The sequence below is a fragment of the Leucoraja erinacea genome, chromosome 24 (genome assembly GCF_028641065.1).
Source record: "Leucoraja erinacea ecotype New England chromosome 24, Leri_hhj_1, whole genome shotgun sequence".
Taxonomy (NCBI): Eukaryota; Metazoa; Chordata; class Chondrichthyes; order Rajiformes; family Rajidae; genus Leucoraja; species Leucoraja erinaceus.
Window position 1 is genome coordinate 22,049,913 of NC_073400.1, and position 18,541 is coordinate 22,068,453.

The 18,541-nt window shown below is 43.2% G+C and overlaps 1 protein-coding gene across 1 annotated transcript; it reads right to left on the reverse strand.

The window, feature by feature from the left end:
• Nucleotides 1-264: 264 nt before the first annotated feature.
• LOC129708774 (tubulin alpha-8 chain-like) lies at nt 265-17,345 on the reverse strand. Its single transcript, XM_055654730.1, has 5 exons — nt 17,217-17,345; nt 15,336-15,555; nt 6,879-7,027; nt 4,266-4,946; nt 265-2,684 (listed from the first exon to the last, which is right to left on the reverse strand). Exons 1-5 carry the CDS (start codon nt 17,217-17,219, stop codon nt 2,391-2,393), a joined length of 1,347 nt encoding a protein of 448 aa, XP_055510705.1. The 5' UTR covers nt 17,220-17,345; the 3' UTR covers nt 265-2,390.
• Between the last annotated feature and the right edge of the window lie 1,196 nt (nt 17,346-18,541).

Genomic DNA, 18,541 nt, shown 5'->3' on the forward strand with positions numbered 1-18,541 from the left:
TGGCAGAACGTTGTCTGATGCACGAGAGAACAAATGACAATAAAGTAATAAAATAAAATCAGTCGGATTCTTGGTTCAAGCCAAAGGGTGGGTTTAAACCTGCAGCCTTCCAACTGTATCTACTGTTCTACTGCAACATTGTGTACAAAACAGTGGTCATGAGGTATTTATAACTGAATACCTTAGCATACAGGAGTATAATTCATAACTTTTTTAGTTAATACGTACAATACTAATAAGGAGAAAGTATACTCTTTCCACAAGTAGATTAGCAAAATCATTTATTAAAAGTATGAAGATCTGAGCTGCTCAGATTCAGTAAGATATAAAGTACACTGTTGCTGAGCACTTGTCATGAAACAGCAAGGGTCTAACATGCACAGGAAATCTAATATATTGTTTATGCACATCTGATGTTAAACTAATTGGTTCCAACTAAGATTGATTATTTGTTCTCTCTCTCTGGTGATTGAACATTAACTGTAGATCAACTGGTATATGGTCAGCATTGAGTCTGTGGGCCAAAGGGCCTGTTCCTGTGCTGTACAACAACACAGGCTCATCACACTAAAATAATTTGTAGAGAAATTAATCACCCATGGTGTCCTGCAGAAAACTCACCAAGATGTCAAAGCAAAAGGAAATATTTTGGAGGGCAAAGAATTGGTGCCCATCTCTGAGTGCAGGTATAAGTGCAGGAGCCAAAACATTTGCAGAGAGTAGAAATGTCCCAAAATATAAAAACACAAAAATGAAGAGAGCAGCTGGAAATTAATTTAGCAGAAATTAACCACATTGTGAGATAATTGCCAACCCTCAGAAGATCCATGAAAACCAATCAGTAAATGAAAAGAATTGTTCAAATTCCTGTGAAAACTGCGACGGTGACTAAATCAGTGTTTAGATGAAAGATTACAATCTCCACAATTAAATAAAAAGGGAGGCGTGTGAGTTTTTACAAATGCTGACATTTTGTCCGTAACCGAACGCGATTGTGGATAGGTCCTGCAGAGAGGAGGTACAGAAGTTTAATCTCTAAACCTGAATAGATTAAGTGGAAAGAGACTCCTGACTGCTTGGGTCAAGGGTAAATGTCAAACGAGTAAAGTTTAAAAGGTAAATTTCAAAATCTTTAAGGTAAAGTTACCCGAAGTTATTTTCGGGAAAAGATCAAACTGTGCAGCATACTTGTACTTTCAGCTGTCCAACCTCAGGTGACCCGAAGACCTTTGCAACCAAAAACACTTGTAGATTTTGTAGTTGACTTTAAGTTCCCCAATATTGATTGAGATATCCTAAGTGCAAGAGGCCTAGATTAGACAGAATTAGTGCATCCATGAGGGATTCTAGAAACAGTATGTGGATAGTCCAACCAGAGGAGGGGCCATACTAAACCTTGCATTAGGAAATGAGCCTGGCTAAGTGATTGAGGTTTCAACGAGAGGGCATTTTGGGTACAGTAATCATAACTACTTACGTGATTGGGATAATTACGCATAACAATAAGTCTAGATATCTGGGGAAAATGTTAAATTGGGACAAAGCAATTTACAATATAATTAGGCAGGTGCTAGGTAGAGTAAATTGGGAGCATGTGTTGTTGGGTAGGTCCACATGTGGGAGTCATTTAAAGACCAGCTGATCAGAATTTAGGAATATGCAGGTTCCTGTGAGCTGTGAGGAGGAAAAACAAGGATGGCAAGGTTTAGGAATCTTGGATGATGAGATGTAGATACAGTATAGGCAAAAAGAAAAAAAATGAAGCATTTGTTTAGGAAGATGAAACCAGACCCAAAAGAACTCTAACAGGAACCAAGATGGACTATGAAATGTCATGACAAGCAGTATTAAGGAAAATCCAAAAGCATTCTATTCGTGCATTAAGACAAGGGAGTAGCTAGGCAGAGGTTAAAAGAGAGAATTTATGCCAAGAGCCTGAGGAAGGTGAGGACGTCAGAAGGATGTATTCCACAGTATTGGCTGAGAACAAATGTTTTAGGCTTGTCTCAGAAACTCAGTTCGACTTGACCTTGTTGCTTGTGGACATGTATTACTCCATTATTGAAGCCGTTAGTGATTATGTACAATTATCCACAACTAAGTTTGAGTCATAGAGTATGGAAAAGACCCTTTGACCTAACTAGTTCATGCTGATCGTGCCCACCTAAGCTTTCCCATTTCCCTGCGTTTGACCCACATTCCTCTAAATCTATTGTAATTATATACCTGTCGAAATATCTTGTAAATGTTATTATTTTTTTCTGCCTCCGCAACTTTGATTTATCCCATTAAAACACCAACAAACTTAAGGTTTATTCATTGCAGTTTATGCATTGCACAGTGAAAGTAACACAGCACTTGCATTGATTATAATGGCTGGAATGTGGTTTTCAGTATTCTTCATCGTCATCGTCCTGGTCCACAGTGTCTGCCCCCACTTCCTCGTAATCTCTCTCTAATGCAGCCAAATCTTCCCTTGCTTCAGCAAACTCTCCCTCTTCCATTCCTTCGCCCACAAACCAGTGGACAAATGCCCGCTTGGCATACATTAGGTCAAACTTGTGATCCAGACGGGCCCAGGCCTCAGCAATGGAAGTCGTGTTACTTAGCATGCAGACAGCACGCTGAACCTTGGCCTGGTCACCGCCGGGCACCACAGTGGGAGGCTGATAATTGATCCCAACCTGACAAGCAGAGGGGGAAAGTCAGCTTAGTTGTTGATAAAAATATAAAGTTGCTGGAAATAACCAGTGTTAAGATATTGTTGAGTTTCACGGAACTACCTTTGTACTAAATAAACCCGCTTCAATTTCACTTGTCCGCAGTTCCTGAAATTCTCACTCACCCAATATCATTGTGAAGTAGTCATATAGCAGTGGCTCAGAATATTGGGGCCTCAAAGGTACTGTTATAAAGAAAAATATCAGAATGTTCTCATCATTGAACCTATACTGACTTTTGCTTTTGTTTATAGTTGGTATGAGTGGGTGACCAGTAATCAGTTAGTAAAAGCAGATTTTCCTGGGAATGATCCCTGGGATGGCAACTGTCATATGAGGAAAGATTTAAAAGACTCCAGTTTTGTATTGACTGGAGTTCCAAAAGATGAGGGGGGATCTTATAGAAACATATAAAATTATAAAAGGACTGGACAAGCTAGATGCAGGAAAAATGTTCCCAATGTTGGGCAAGTCCAGAACCAGGAGCCACAGTCTTAGAATAAAGGGGAGGTCATTTAAGACTGAGGTGAGAAAAAAATGTTTTACCCAGAGAGTTGTGAATTTATGGAATTCCCTGCCACAGAGGGTAGTGGAGGCCAAATCACTGGATGGATTTAAGAGTTAGATAGAGCTCTCTAGATAGAAAGTTAGATAGGGGCTAGTGGAGTCAAGGTATATGGGGAGAAGGCAGACACGGGTTATTGATAGGGGACGATCAGCCATGATCACAATGAATGGCCGTGCTGGCTCGAAGGGCCGAATTGCCTCCTCCTGCACCTATTTTCTATGTTTCTATGATCCTTCTGATCTTGGAAACCAGATAGATTTATCCAAGAGGTAACTTTGTTCTTTCACTTTGAGCAGCTGAGACAAAGACATCAGAACATTGACCTCCACCACCTCTGCTGCCCAAATCAGAGACTCCCGAGTGTGCAATGCAACCAAATGGTCAAATCTACCATGGAAGATGTGTGTACCGCATGTAAGACCAGCAGACACGATCCTTCCCCAGTTGTCCTAGTGACCTGCCACATCTTACGATCATAAGACATAGGAGCAGAATTTGCTCCGCCATTCGATCCTTGCTAATCGCAACCCAATTTGGCTGCCTTTTCCCCATAACCTTTGACAACCTGAGGATTGAGGTGAGAAAAACGAGAATCCTTCCTCAAAAGGTATTAGCAGACGTTATGTTTTCGATGGCAATCTGACATACATTAGAACAAGAAACAGAAGCTCATGGCAGGAGCATGGCTGATCTTGTACACTATTTTCTTGCACTAACCTTTGATTCCTTTAATATTGTTTTGCAATCTTGACACGTTTCCTAATATTCAAAAACGCATTAATCTCAGTGTTGTTATTGCTAATTAGTACCACCCTTGCCTGAAGCAGCGACTGGTATGACTGGTCCAGCAAAAGCCTGCCAAGCAAAGCAACCCTAAAATAGAATCCACTGATGAGCCTGCGGATTTGGGTTCTGCTTCAGTGAGGAGATACAAGGGCCAGGGGTGACACCTGGTTCCCTCAAGTGACAACACTCACCTTGAATCCAGTGGGACACCAGTCCACAAACTGAATTGATCGCTTGCTCTTGATGCTGGCAATGGCAGCGTTGACATCCTTGGGGACCACATCGCCCCGGTACAACATGCAGCAGGCCATATACTTGCCATGGCGAGGATCGCACTTCACCATCTGGTTGGCAGGCTCGAAGCAGGCATTGGTAATCTCTGTCACAGACATCCTCTCATGGTAGGCTTTCTCAGTAGAGATGATGGGCGCATAGGTTACCAATGGGAAATGGATACGAGGGTAGGGGACCAGATTGGTCTGGAACTCTGTCAGATCTATATTCAAAGCTCCATCAAAACGCAGCGAGGCAGTGATTGAGGACACAATTTGGCCAATCAAACGATTGAGGTTGATGTATGTGGGACGTTCTACGTCAAGGTTTCGGCAACAGAGGTCATAGATCGCCTCATTGTCCACCATGAACGCACAGTCCGAGTGCTCCAAGGTAGTGTGAGTGGTGAGAATGGAGTTGTACGGCTCAACCACAGCCGTAGAGATCTGAGGAGCTGGATAGATAGCAAATTCCAGCTTGGATTTCTTCCCATAATTGACGGATAAACGCTCCATCAACAGGGAAGTGAAGCCAGATCCCGTGCCTCCCCCAAAACTGTGGAATATCAGAAAGCCCTGAAGGCCCGTGCATTGGTCTGACTGCAAAAGAAAAGGGAGGCAGGTTAGACAGTCTGAAGAATTGGCTTTGCAGCTTGTACCTGTTCACCAGAAAAAAAACTAAGGACATTAGCAACCTCTGGCAGATGTCGATTGCTCCGATAATGGAAAGGTCTTGTATAAGCAAAACAATTCTTGTCCCCAAACTTCAATTGCTCAATTGATTTTAAGCCTGGATATCAGAAATTATAACATCACTATGTCATGTTATTGAATGGTGATAGTTAAATGTTAATGAACCAGTGATATTGGAATTATTCAGAAGTCTATTCGGATGAGGATGAAGTTTTAAACAAAGCAATTGATTCAGACTAACATTCCTTCATTAAAGTGTTGTGCCTAATTCCTTCTTTTTTAAGATCCATGTCTGCGAAACCTGGGTGAGATGAGTGTATTTATTCCCCTTTCAGTCTGTGGTGGAACTGCTTTCGCTTGCAGAATGAATATGAGAAATTCCAAAAAGGACTGAAGTACAGCACAACAAGATTCACTGAAAGATACAACTTGGAAATAGACCCTACAGCCACAGTCACTCTGTTATCCCACTTTCACATACACTCCTTTCTCGCTCAGGGCAATTTACAGTGGCCAATTAACCTACAAACCTGCACATCTTTGGGATGAAACTGGAGCACCCGAATGAGACCCACTCGGCCTCTGGCACTGTGAGACAGCAGCTCTACCAGCTGCACCACTGTGTCGTTCAATGGATTTCAGACAGATGTTTGGAAGGACAGGATGGAAATGCCCCTCAATGACAGGGTTTTAAATGGAGTTGGACAGGAAACATGTCTGTCTGCATTTCATGCAACTTTCTACATTCTTCACTCTCCACACTCACCAACTTCCGGACACGCTCAAGGACTGTATCAATGACCTCCTTCCCAACTGTGTAATGACCCCGAGCGTAGTTGTTGGCAGCATCTTCCTTGCCAGTGATTAGCTGCTCCGGGTGATAAAGCTGCTTGTAAATCCCAGTCCTGACCTCGTCTGAAGGGAACGAAGGAGAATCAATGGTTGAACCATGGTGCACAAAATAAGTGAATGATCAACACACCAGGAAAGGTGGCGTTGATTTGAATTCCATGGACACGATTTTTTTTGGTGTGTACAAGCTTGAAATGAACAGTAAGCAGCCTGGATACACAGCCTCCATGCACCCAAGGCAGAGCAGAGCACAGCAGAAATCTCCCAGGGGAGAGCGAGAAATACGACAGAAAACTGGAGACTCGTGTTGAAGATGCTGTGTGAGGGTATCCCAAATATAAGCATTGTACAAACAGTATATTAAATAACTACTGTCAAACACCAAGAGCGTGTCAAGGGGACTTATTCAAAACAATAAATGTATGTTTTTATCTTAAGTAAATTAAACAAAATTTGTTGGGAGCAAATAAAAGCATGAACAACTCAGCAGGTCAGGCAGCATCTGTGGAAGGAATAGACGGACAACATTTTGCAGCAGGAACCTGTCAACTCATGGGAGTATGGGGGAGAATGCTGGGAAAGAGAGATGAGAGTTTGGTAAAGCCAGGGGACTGAAGTACAGCACAACAAGATTCACTGAAAGATACAACTTGGAAATAGACCCTACAGCCACAGTCACTCTGTTATCCCACTTTCACATACACTCCTTTCTCGCTCAGGGCAATTTACAGTGGCCAATTAACCTACAAACCTGCACATCTTTGGGATGAAACTGGAGCACCCGAATGAGACCCACTCGGCCTCTGGCACTGTGAGACAGCAGCTCTACCAGCTGCACCACTGTGTCGTTCAATGGATTTCAGACAGATGTTTGGAAGGACAGGATGGAAATGCCCCTCAATGACAGGGTTTTAAATGGAGTTGGACAGGAAACATGTCTGTCTGCATTTCATGCAACTTTCTACATTCTTCACTCTCCACACTCACCAACTTCCGGACACGCTCAAGGACTGTATCAATGACCTCCTTCCCAACTGTGTAATGACCCCGAGCGTAGTTGTTGGCAGCATCTTCCTTGCCAGTGATTAGCTGCTCCGGGTGATAAAGCTGCTTGTAAATCCCAGTCCTGACCTCGTCTGAAGGGAACGAAGGAGAATCAATGGTTGAACCATGGTGCACAAAATAAGTGAATGATCAACACACCAGGAAAGGTGGCGTTGATTTGAATTCCATGGACACGGTTTTTTTTGGTGTGTACAAGCTTGAAATGGACAGTAAGCAGCCTGGATTCACAGCCTCCATGCACCCAAGGCAGAGCAGAGCACAGCAGAAATCTCCCAGGGGGAGAGCGAGAGATACGACAGAAAACTGGAGACTCGTGTTGAAGATGCTGTGTGAGGGTATCCCAAATATAAGCATTGTACAAACAGTATATTAAATAACTACTGTCAAACACCAAGAGCGTGTCAAGGGGACTTATTCAAAACAATAAATGTATGTTTTTATCTTAAGTAAATTAAACAAAATTTGTTGGGAGCAAATAAAAGCATGAACAACTCAGCAGGTCAGGCAGCATCTGTGGAAGGAATAGACGGACAACATTTTGCAGCAGGAACCTGTCAACTCATGGGAGTATGGGGGAGAATGCTGGGAAAGAGAGATGAGAGTTTGGTAAAGCCAGGGAAGTATTTGGTGGATACAGTGGAGGGCGGTGATTGGCAGATTGGTGAAATAAGTGACAAAGGCTAGAAGTGAAAAGTAAAAAGTGTGTTAGATAAGGAAATAAGAGGAGATATGCAATGTAAAGTCAGAGGGAGGGATATGATTAGAAGGGGGAAGAGAAGATGGGGGGGGGGGATAATAAAAGAGAAATATGGAACTCAGGGATGGGAGGTGAGCATACAGAAAAGGGGAAGGGTTTCAGGGTTACTAAGGTGATATTACTTGAAATTCAATAATTGAATGTTCATACTGTTGGGTTGTAAGCTACCCAAGTCCAATAAGTGGTGCTGTTCCTCCAGTCTACATGAAGCCTCAATCTTGCAATGGAGAAAGCCAAGGACAGAAAGCTCGGTATGGGAATGGGGAGTTAAAATGGTCAGCAACTGGGAGCTCCAGCAGGTCGTGGTGGTCAGAGCGCAGACGCTTGGTGAAATAGTCACCCAATCCATGCTTAGTCTCTTTGATGTAACGGAGGCCACATCAGGAGCACTAAAATAATAGATGTGGTTGGAAGAAGTGCACGTGAACGTCTGTCTCACTTGGAAAAGGTACTGGGGCCCCTGAAAGAAGTGGTGTAGGGACAGGTATCATATCTCAGGGGAAGTAATTGTGAAGGATTTAAAAGCATAGGAGCTGCAGGGGGAGTGGTCTCTACAAAAGGTTTTTTAAAGTCAAACGCCATAGATGATAAATAGGTGTTAGACAAAAGGGTTGCAGAGTTGCAAATTGTGAAGACAGAGGAAGGAAACTAGGTGGAGTGGGCAAAATTGGTGCAAGTCTAGCTGGGGCAGAGGGGGGGGGGGGAAGAAAGTGGGTGTGTGGGGGAGAAAGGGGAGGGGTGATGGTCAGAGGTCACCTAAAATTGGAGAACTCAATGTTTATCCCATTGGGTTGTAAGCTACCCACATGAAATACAAAGTGCTCCTCCTGTTTGTGTTAAGGCTCACGCTGGTAGTGGAGGAGGCCCTGAAAAGAAAGGTCAGTATGGAAATGGCAGTTAAAATGATTAGCAACCAGAAGATCTGGTAAGGCTTGGCGGACCAAAACAATGTGTTTGGTGAAACAGTTGCCGAATCTACGCTTGGGTCGCCGATGTACAGAAGGCAACAATGGGAACACCGGATGCAGTCAATGAGGTTAGCATGCTGGGTCTTTTTGGAGGCGAGCAAGGAGGCATATGGACATCCAGGAACTCCAGCAAACCTTCCAGGCGTGAACGAAGTTCGTGTGCACCTCCTCTAACCTAATTGACTGCATCCAGAGTTCCCTATGTGCTTCCTGTACATCAGTGAGGCCAAGCATAGACTCGGCAACCGTTCGCCAAACAGTTGTGCATATTCCTCCAAGGCCTACCAGATCTCACGGTTGTCATTTTAACTCCTCTTCCCATTCCCATATTGACTTCCTGCCCTGGTCCTCATCCATCGACAGAGTGCCGCCATGTGCAAACTGGAAGAACAATATCTCATATTCCGCTTGGGCAACTTACCAACCAATAGTATGAACATTGAATTCTCCAATTTTAGGCAACCTCTAACACAAGGGTTCCCAACCTGGGGTAAATTTCTCCCAGAGGGTAAATTTCACTTACCCAGGGGGTAAATTTGTTGATTCTGGATTTGTACATATTTTTTCTCATTGACTAAGTGTTTGGTTCTGGTATACCGGTATGTGTTCATCATTTGTTGTTCATAAATAAATGAAATAACATTGTTATGTGCTATTAAAGTTGCCCGGGGGTAAATGGGACGAAAAAGGTTGGGAACCCCTGTTCTAACACTACCCTCTCCCTCACAAACCATTTTCTTCCCACCCCCATCACCTGTGCCCCACTTAGACACATGCCAGATTTGTGGTAACATCTTGGGTAAGGTTGGTTGGAAGTTTCGGAGAATAAAGGAGGTTGAGTGTAAATAGGTAGATTTGAATCCAAGCAAGTATGAGGTTTTGCATTTTGGGAGGTCAAATGTAAGGGGAAGGTATATCGTTGATTACAAGGCACTTAATAGCTTTGTGTTTACAGAAAATCTGAGGATTCAGGTCCATAGCTCCGTGAAAGTTACACCACCAGTGGATGGTGTAGTAAAGATGATGTATGGTATGCTCGCTTTGATGGATCGGAGTATTGAGTAGAAGAGGATGTCGTGATGTAGCTTTATAGGATGTTGCACAGCCCACATTTGGAGCATTGCGTGCAGTACTGGTTACCCAAAGAAGAATGTGGAGGCTAGGAGAGTGTGCATACGAGGTTTATCTGAATGCTGCCTGGATTAGGTGGAATTGGCTGTAAGGGAAGATGGACAAACTTGGAATGTTTTTCCTTGAATGCCGAAGGTTGTGGGGTGACCCTAGAGTAGCATATAAAATTAAGGCATATGCAGTCTGAACACCCTGTTAATGGCAAAAACTAGAGGATGTAGATTTAAGATGAAGGGGGCAAAGTTTAAGGAGTTAATTTTTTCACAAAGGGTGGTGGGTGTCTGGAACGCACTGCCAGGGAGGGTGGTGGAGGTAGATACGATGGTGGGATTTGAGGCTTTTAGATAGGCACATGGATGTGCAGGGAATGGAGCGATATGGATCACGTGCAGACAGTTGAGATTAGTTTATCTTGGTATCAAATTTTGCACAGACATCATGGGCCGAAGGACGTATTCCTGCACCAGAGAAATTCAGCAGGTGAGGCACCATCTTTGGTGTCTCACCTGCTGGATGGATGACATTTTAGGTCAGGACCCTAAAATCAATTGGGTAATGTTATTGGAGCAAAGAGGTGGAATTTCTGACATTTTTAGGAGAATTTCCTGAACTGCTAAATTTATGTTGAAATATTTGCTGAAACTGGATCTTGGGAATGAGGACAAAGTGAGAGAAGGAGAACAATGTTTTGATAGGGCTAGGAATGGTAATGAGGAACCCAATGTAGAACTTCCTGACTGAAAGCAGGAAAATCTCAAGGGGAAGAGAGTGAACTGGCCTGGATGCAGTGGAGCCAAGGTCTGGCCGGTAAAACTGCAATGACACAATGAGAAGTCTTTCAAGAGAAGTTTTAACTACTTGTTTGGTTCATCCGAATGCCACAGCACCATATTCAGCTCCTTCGATCACAAATGAGGTAGAGAATAAGTTGATGCAACCAAAAGGACTTGCGTAGTGTAGTTCTATGATCCTGGGCTAAATATAAACAGCCAAACGGATATGCGGAAAGGAAAACTGGAACAAAAAACAGCAGCTGTGACATGAAAAAGGAGCGCAAGAGTCAGTGTGTGAATAGTGTTTATAGTATGTGGGATCCTAAAACAAAGGCTGGGACTGATTAGGGACCAAGAGCATAATCCAAACAGAGGCAGAGCTGGAATGTTTTATGGGTACTTTATATTGACTTTTATAAAGAAAACATGTTGCCAATATCTAAGTAGAATTGAAGGCAGTAGACAAGATAGGCAAAAATTAGGAGTTACTGGAAAAACCAGTTATGCTTAATTTGAATTATTCAAATGGCATAGATGAGATGTATTCTAATTTGCTGAGAGATATCGAGTCAGAGACAGCATCATAACTTTTAATCCTCTCAAATATACAGAGAGCTGATGGAGGTTCTGAAAATGGCATGTGTAAGACCTTCATTCAGACACTATGACATGTCAGACACAATCAGCTAAGTCACGGTGGAGAAGGTTTCAGAAACAAAAACCAGGAGAAACGTTAAAAGACACAAGGGGAGATCAGAGTTAATCAATGCATGGTTTGTTAAAGGCAAATCGTTTGACTATCCTGGTTGAATTTTCTGATGCAATAGAGGGTTGACAAAGGAAACACAGTAGATCTTGTCTACATTTGATTTTCAGGAAGTGTTTGACAAAGTCTACATAAAAAATTGATTTAAACAATTGAGGTCCAATATTGAAGCAGCATGGATAGTGAATTTGTTTATGACCAAATAAGATGGGATAATTATAGATGGTTGGCATATATTCAGTGAGCCAAAGCACCTGCTTCTATGCTTTATGAAGTTATGACTTTCATCAATAATTTACCATTTAGTCATTTTCTTTTCATCAAAAAATGACTAAATGCTAAATTATTGCTTTTCTAGATTTGTGAATGACAGGCAGTGACATTGTCCAGAGATTACCACCATATGTGCGTTTCAGTTGTGGATGTGTCCACATTTGGATACAAGACAAAGCTTGAAGGTATAGCCTGCCAAAGGACATAAACTAATGGCAAAGGTAGACAATGACAATAAATATGATGCAGTAACCAAAAAAAAAAAATGAGCTCTGTTCTAAAGGGTGTATAGAGGGTGTATCGTTGGAAGTGGCAGGACATGTTGAGAGAGCAGCTGGTAAACCACATGGGATCTTTGTGACATAAACACAAGTAGGCGTACAAAAGCAGGGAAGCTTTGTTAAACCATAATAGGCAGTGTCTAAACCTCAACTGGAGACCGGCATCCCATTCTGGAAGCAAGCTGAGCCTCTGAGGAGGATGCAATAAAGATTTGGCCTGGTAGCTCCATGGGTGAAGGGATTTCAGCAACTAGAAGCTTGGGTCATTCTCTCTAGAACAAAGTAAGTTGGGAAAATTGACAGATGTGCAAGATCGTTATTCTCATTTGCCTGGGCTCATTGTATATCATACTGGACTTGCTCTTTGACACTCTGCTTAATCATGTACTGTCTTTCTGCTGACTGGTTGGCACACAACAAAAGCTTTTCACTGTACCTCGGTACACATGACAGTAAACTAAACTTAAATGTCTCTTAAATGTAGTAATTATACCCGACTCCACCATCTCATCTGGCAGATATTAACCACTTTCTGTGTTAAAAAACAATTACCCCCTCAAATCCCTTTTAAAACTTATCTTAAAAATAAGCTTTCTTGCTTTTGATTCTCCTAACAAGGGAGAAACATTTCTGACTTTCTACCCTGTCTCATAGAGTCATAGAACATGGAGACAGGCCCTTCGGCCCTACTCTTCTATGCCATCTAAAATGCCCTATCTATGCTAAACCCATTAGTCCAAGTTTGGCCCATATCTCTCTGCCTATGCCTCATTGCCACAGAGGGCGGTGGAGGCCAAGTCAATGGGTACAGGTATTTTTAAGGCAGCAATTGATAGATACTTGATTAGTACACTGCCCTACTAAAGGAAGCAACTGACAGAAAGGCGTTTTCTTGTAAATGGGGAAAACGTGTTTTTCTTTCAGCTCTCTGTGATGGAATTTCTTACTTCTCTGGTATAAATATTTTCAAATTGTACTGAGAAGACTTATTTTGTTCACCATTGTGTAGATCTCAAATAGCCTAAAACAAGCAATAACTCAATTTTGACAACATTGTCCGTTGTTTCCTTTTGTCAAATTAGGGCAGTACAGGTGTCAGGGGTTATTGGGGAGAAGGCAGGAGAATGGGGTTAGGAGGGAGACACAACAGCCATGATTGAATGGCGAAGTAGACTTGATGGGCCAAATGGCCTAATTCTGTACCTATCATTTATTAACATATTTGTCTTAGACAGGGCAAACAGAGGAAAGTTTGGTGAGTAAGCAGATGGAAAGTAAGCAGATGGTGCAAAAGTCTAAGGGACAGGGCTGAAAGTTAAGAGGCAAAAGATGCAGGGAGGTAGAATTTTTATTTGTTTTCTGCAGCGATACTCTGGTACACACTGGATATTTGAGTTTGAGAAGTCAGCGGAGGATACTGGGTAGGCACATGCAAACATAATTTTGAGGGTTCAGAAAGAACAAGAGGTTTTCATTGAAAAGGCTGCTCATCAGTGGGCTAGCATGGACCTGAGTGGTCTCCTATTATGCCTGGGAGCAGGTTGATTAGGCAATACTTGTGCAACTTTAATAGTTCTTACCCTTGTTTTTGATGGCTCACTTCCACAGCCACACTTTCCTTCACAGACGCCTCCAGCTCTGACTCACTTCTTGTGGATTCCAACTTAAGTTCCGCTCTTCACATTTTGGATCCAATCAAGATTTCAGGTACAGTTAAGAAATTAATTATTTTCCAAAACAACCCACTGTTCTGGTCTCCTTCTGAGATTCAGGCTCAATGTCATCCTTGGTGCACTCACACTCTTGACTTCCCCCTCCAGAAACTCCTATAGATGCTCTCAGAGCTGTCCTAGTTCACATTTCTTCACTGCATTTGGTACCACAAAAGATTTTCTTATATTTTCTCAGGCAGATTACAAACTTCAAGTCAAATTCTTATATTTCTGCTGGTCTGTGTTCGCTCTTCACTTTCCTCTTACCTTGCTTCCTTCTGCAGTCTGATTCTTTACTGTGTGTTTATGCCCTCTTCTGACCTTGCCCTCTGTAATCTTAAATGATCAGTCTTCAGATGGTTAAACCACACCCCACAAGGTTGATGCCAATGCTGATACAGATGGTTTGCCCAATTCTATGCTTTTGTTTTGGTCCAGTAGTTTTTGGTATGATGAATTGTTTGCTCGAACAGCCAACACTGATATGGGTCTTGGATCATCTGGACTAGATCACCGAGGGGCAGATTTCCATGACTGAATGAATTGTTGAAACAAACAATGTGATTCACTAATTACTTTCACGGCATCATTATCTAACACTAGTTTTCCTTATAAAAAGTTAATTGAAATATCCAAATTAAAGTCTAAGTTGGTGTGAGAGGTTTTAATCTCTTGATTCTGGATTGTTAGTGGGTAATCATTGGACCAGCAATTTATGACACTGTTCTGTAGCATCTAAGAAAAGAGGGCAGTACAGTGACGCAACAATAGAGTTGCTGCCTTAGAGCCAGAGACCTGGGTTCAATCCTAACTATGGGTGCTGTCTGTACGGACTTTATACATTCTCCCTGTGACTGCGTGGGTTATCTCTGGGTGCTCCAGTTTCCTACCACATTCAAAAGGCGTTTAGTTTTGTAGCTTAATTTACTTCTGTAAATTGTCCCTAGTGCGTAGGATGGAACTCATGTATGGGTTGATTGTTGGTTGGAGTGGGCTCAGTGGGTTGGGCTTGTTTCCAAGATGCATCTCTAAACTAAACCAAACCAAAAGTGAATTTAAAGCGTCGTTGGAAAAACTTCTAATAATCCAGAAATCCTGTCGGTCTGGCACAAAAGTTCAAAGAGTGTCAGGTTATTAGTTTTATTGGAATTCAATTAACTGAATTTTAATTCCTCAGAGCCATGATGGGATTTGAATCTCAGTGTCTGGATTGTTAATCCAGGCCTCCGGGTTACTGATCCAACAATTTAACCATTGTGAGACTATTCATAAAAGATTCAGACTCAGAAGCAATTTCATCAAGGATTATATGACAGCCATAAAAAAAAGTAGCGATAAACAAGAGTATTTTTAGAATGGCACAGTTTAGCTAATGGAGTAATCAAATGTTCAAACAGTGGGTACAGTAGTTGTCTGAACTGTGGATACAGGTGGTGGGAAAGAGAGCTGCCCGATGGACACAAAGCTGCAAGAGTTGCCAGGATGTTTGAGGTTAACGTTAATTCTCAAAAATATAAGAATAGGTTTAATTTTAAAAGAAGGGTGAGCTTAGTAAAAGTTAGGGTTGTGAAGAATTGGGATGTCTTTATAAATACATCCTGAATGTTAACATACAAGCAGCAGCAAGCATTGCGGTCAGCAAGCAACACGTTAGCCTTTATTGTTAGGCAATTGAAGGACAAGAACAAGGAGGCCATGTTGTAGGACTTGCACTTTACCTATCACCGAGGGTTCCAAGTCCACAAAGATTGCACGAGGAACACGTCTTCCTGCTCCAGTCTCACTAAAAAAGGTGCTGTAGGAGTCGTCCACTTGGGTGGACTTGGTACTCTGCACATTTCCATCCGGTTGGATCCCGTGCTCCAGGCAATACAGCTCCCAGCATGCATTGCCGATCTGGACTCCAGCCTGTCCGACGTGGATGGAGATGCACTCTCTCTGTTGTTGGCAGTGGTGAAATAATAAACACAAAACAATCAGAGCAGTGTGGCACAATCCCTTCAATCAGCATGTTCTGCAATCGTTTAACCCACCCTACACACCTGTCTTTGGCACCTTGAACACTCCAACCCACATCCATCCCTTTAATTGGCATCGTCTGCCTGTGGTTGCCAGGTGCAAAGGATAACTGCTGCTTAAAGTGGTCAAACTGGTGGAGGGAGAAAGGCCTGTGCTTCTTCTCAACCTTCACTGGCACAGCATAGTGTAAAACTGGCACAGCATTGTGTAAATCTGGCTCTGCCTTGTGTGCCATTGAATGGCAGAGTGCAGCCAGATGAGCCATGACAAGTTGTGTCGATAACTCACAGGAACGTTTCACACTCACCCACCCACTTGATGGAGCAAAGTCAGGGTCAAAATGCCACCAGAGTACCTGCTCCCTCATTTCAAATGCAGCTGCCATTCTATGTGTCACTAAAACTGAAGCAATGTGTAGTAGAGGTCAAATAGTTCCCGCAGCTCCTCTAAATGCTCAGCCCGTTTGTATGAACAGGCCAGATGCAAATTCCTACAATGGACCTAGGGCTTAAAAATAGATAAAGTTGACAACAGTGTACAAGATCTTGCAACAAAGGTGCAATGAAGCTTGACTACGCATCTCTTTCCTGAGTCATGCGAGACAAATGTGAGTTGGGTGGGGAGGTGGATAGGCAAGGTAATTATGCTAATATAAGGGAAAACTTTAGGGAAATGTGACAAATATTTTAAAAATCCTTGAGATCGAACAGGTTCACAGTAATTGAACGGCAAAACAAAAATTGCAGTTTCCTGAAATCCTAAATAAAATCAATGCTGCAAACACTTTGAAGGCCAGGCAGCATCTGTGAAGAGAAAGAGTTAATGCTTCAGGTGAAAAGACCCTTCATTAGTATTGCACTGAAAAAGACTCCTAGAAATGTTCTGCTGAAGGGTCTGCAACCTGAAATGTTTCCAGCACTTTTTTTTTGTTTGGGTACCAGCGTCTCAATTTTGAAAATAATTCAATATACGAATGCTTTTGAATCTGAAGTTGTTATTTTGCAAATATTTGTCAAATTTGTGTAATGTATTCCAATAGGTGTACAGTTGCTGTGAACAAGCCCCAACACAATCTGGGATGAGAAAGCAGCTCAACCAGTTATGCTTTCCGTTTTTATCCACAAATACCCTGAGGGGAAAATGTTAACCCGTTCGCTCTTCAAAAGCTCAATTCGCAAGAGGGCACGCGGTAGCCCAGCTGAAAACCCACCGGAAAAGTCACCCTTCACTTTACAAGCTGGTCCACCTTTGGAATCACTGAACGCACCTGATGTTTTAGAAAGGAGGGTACATCTCCAGTCCAGAAACAATGGGCTGAGTGACAAAGGGTTCATGGCAGGGCTAGGACTGCAGGAATCCAGGTCTTTCCCATTTACCCGGCCCGAGGCAGACTCCCCTTCCCACCACCGTAGTTGGGGCTTGGTGTCGGGGACCATAGCCCGCTTTCACACACGCTCGCCCGGGCGGGCGGACCGAGGCTCCTGTGCCTGGGTGTAGCGCTGGGTAGGGGGGCACACCCGCGGACCGAGGTCTCCGCCCGCCTCTCCGCGCGTTCGGCCGGAGCGCTGCCCACCACTCACCATGATGATCCGTCCGGGGACTTTGGAATCTCAAGCAAACTCCCAGCTCGGCGCCAACTCAGCCACGGCGGGGCGGGGCGGGCCAGGGCGGGCGGAGCCTCACCATGTACCGGGCGCCGCCATTGGGCAGCTGAAGGAAGACGGGGTTCTGCAGCTGCCCATCCAACCAAGGCGTGTCAGAGGAGCAAAGCCCGGGCAGGAGGGGGTAGAGGTTGTCCAGGGGGAGGACAGGAGGAGGTAGAATGTGCAGGGGGAGTAAGAAGGTGCATGGGGATGGGAAAGGAAAAGGGCAGGGAGCGAGGAGGAGGTAAAAGTACTGGGGAAGAGAAGGTGCAGGGGGGATGTGAAGGGAGGAGGATAGAGAGCAGGGGAGGATGCAGGAACTGCAGATGTTGGTTTAAACCAAAGATAGACACAAATCTGACTTCTAAACTAATCTAACGCAATCTGTTGCCTCCACGGTTTTTACCAAACAGGATGGTCCCGTCTGAAATCCACATTAAATTCTTACATCTGTTGTCACCTTACACACTTGATAATATTATACTTAATCGCAGTTTCTACATTCACTTTTCTAGATGTTAAACTAATTGATTTGTCTCATTCTGATACAATGGGCCCAGTGGCTGAAGCATATTTTCTCACGGTTTACCTCCCTCAAGTTTCCAGCAGCCCAGATGTTGGTTTATAAAATTTAAAAAAACTCACAGGCTGCGGGAGTAACTCAGCGGGACAGGCATGTCCAAGCAATGTCTAATGTTGCTTTGTCTAAAATGCTCTTTTTTTGATAGAACGAATTCCTCGCGTTCAAAACCAAGTCAGAACCGCCCATCGCTATCATGTTTCACACGGTCGGAATCCAAACGTCACATTCACTCCCCAGGTGCTGCGTGGCCCGTTGAATTTCTTCAACACTATGAGTTTAGCTCAAGATTCCAGCCATGTGGAACCATAAGTGATTCTAGGTTAATACCATGTCCACTTAAGTAGCAAATATAATATCTTTGAGTGGGAGAGATAAAAAATATTGAGTTGCAGACTGATAGGGTCTTTTTCCACAGGTGCTGTCGGCTTTGTTGAGTGTTTTTAGTAATTTCTGGTATTTTTAAGCACAAACCAGTTCGAGTGGAACCAGATGTGTCATGTTGCTGAAAACGATCACTGTATTAAGGAAATATCAACATGACACAGGGTACATTGCAATGGGACCGGGCAAACTCAACATAGAACTGGGGGAGGGAAATCGTGTAAGCAAAGTTCCCTTTTTGAGGACGTGATTCGCAGAATGAATGAGAGCAACCCCGTGGTTGTGGTTTATTTGGATT

Bases quoted from the DNA above. Each gene is read 5' to 3' on its own strand.
- LOC129708774 (XM_055654730.1), bottom strand. The intron at 7,028-15,335 runs GTAAAGTGCAAG...CGTTCCCTTCAG, and splicing joins CTTGGAACCCTCGGTGATAG to ACGAGGTCAGGACTGGGATT. The intron at 2,685-4,265 runs GTGAGTGTTGTC...TCTGCTTGTCAG, and splicing joins GGTGTCCCACTGGATTCAAG to GTTGGGATCAATTATCAGCC.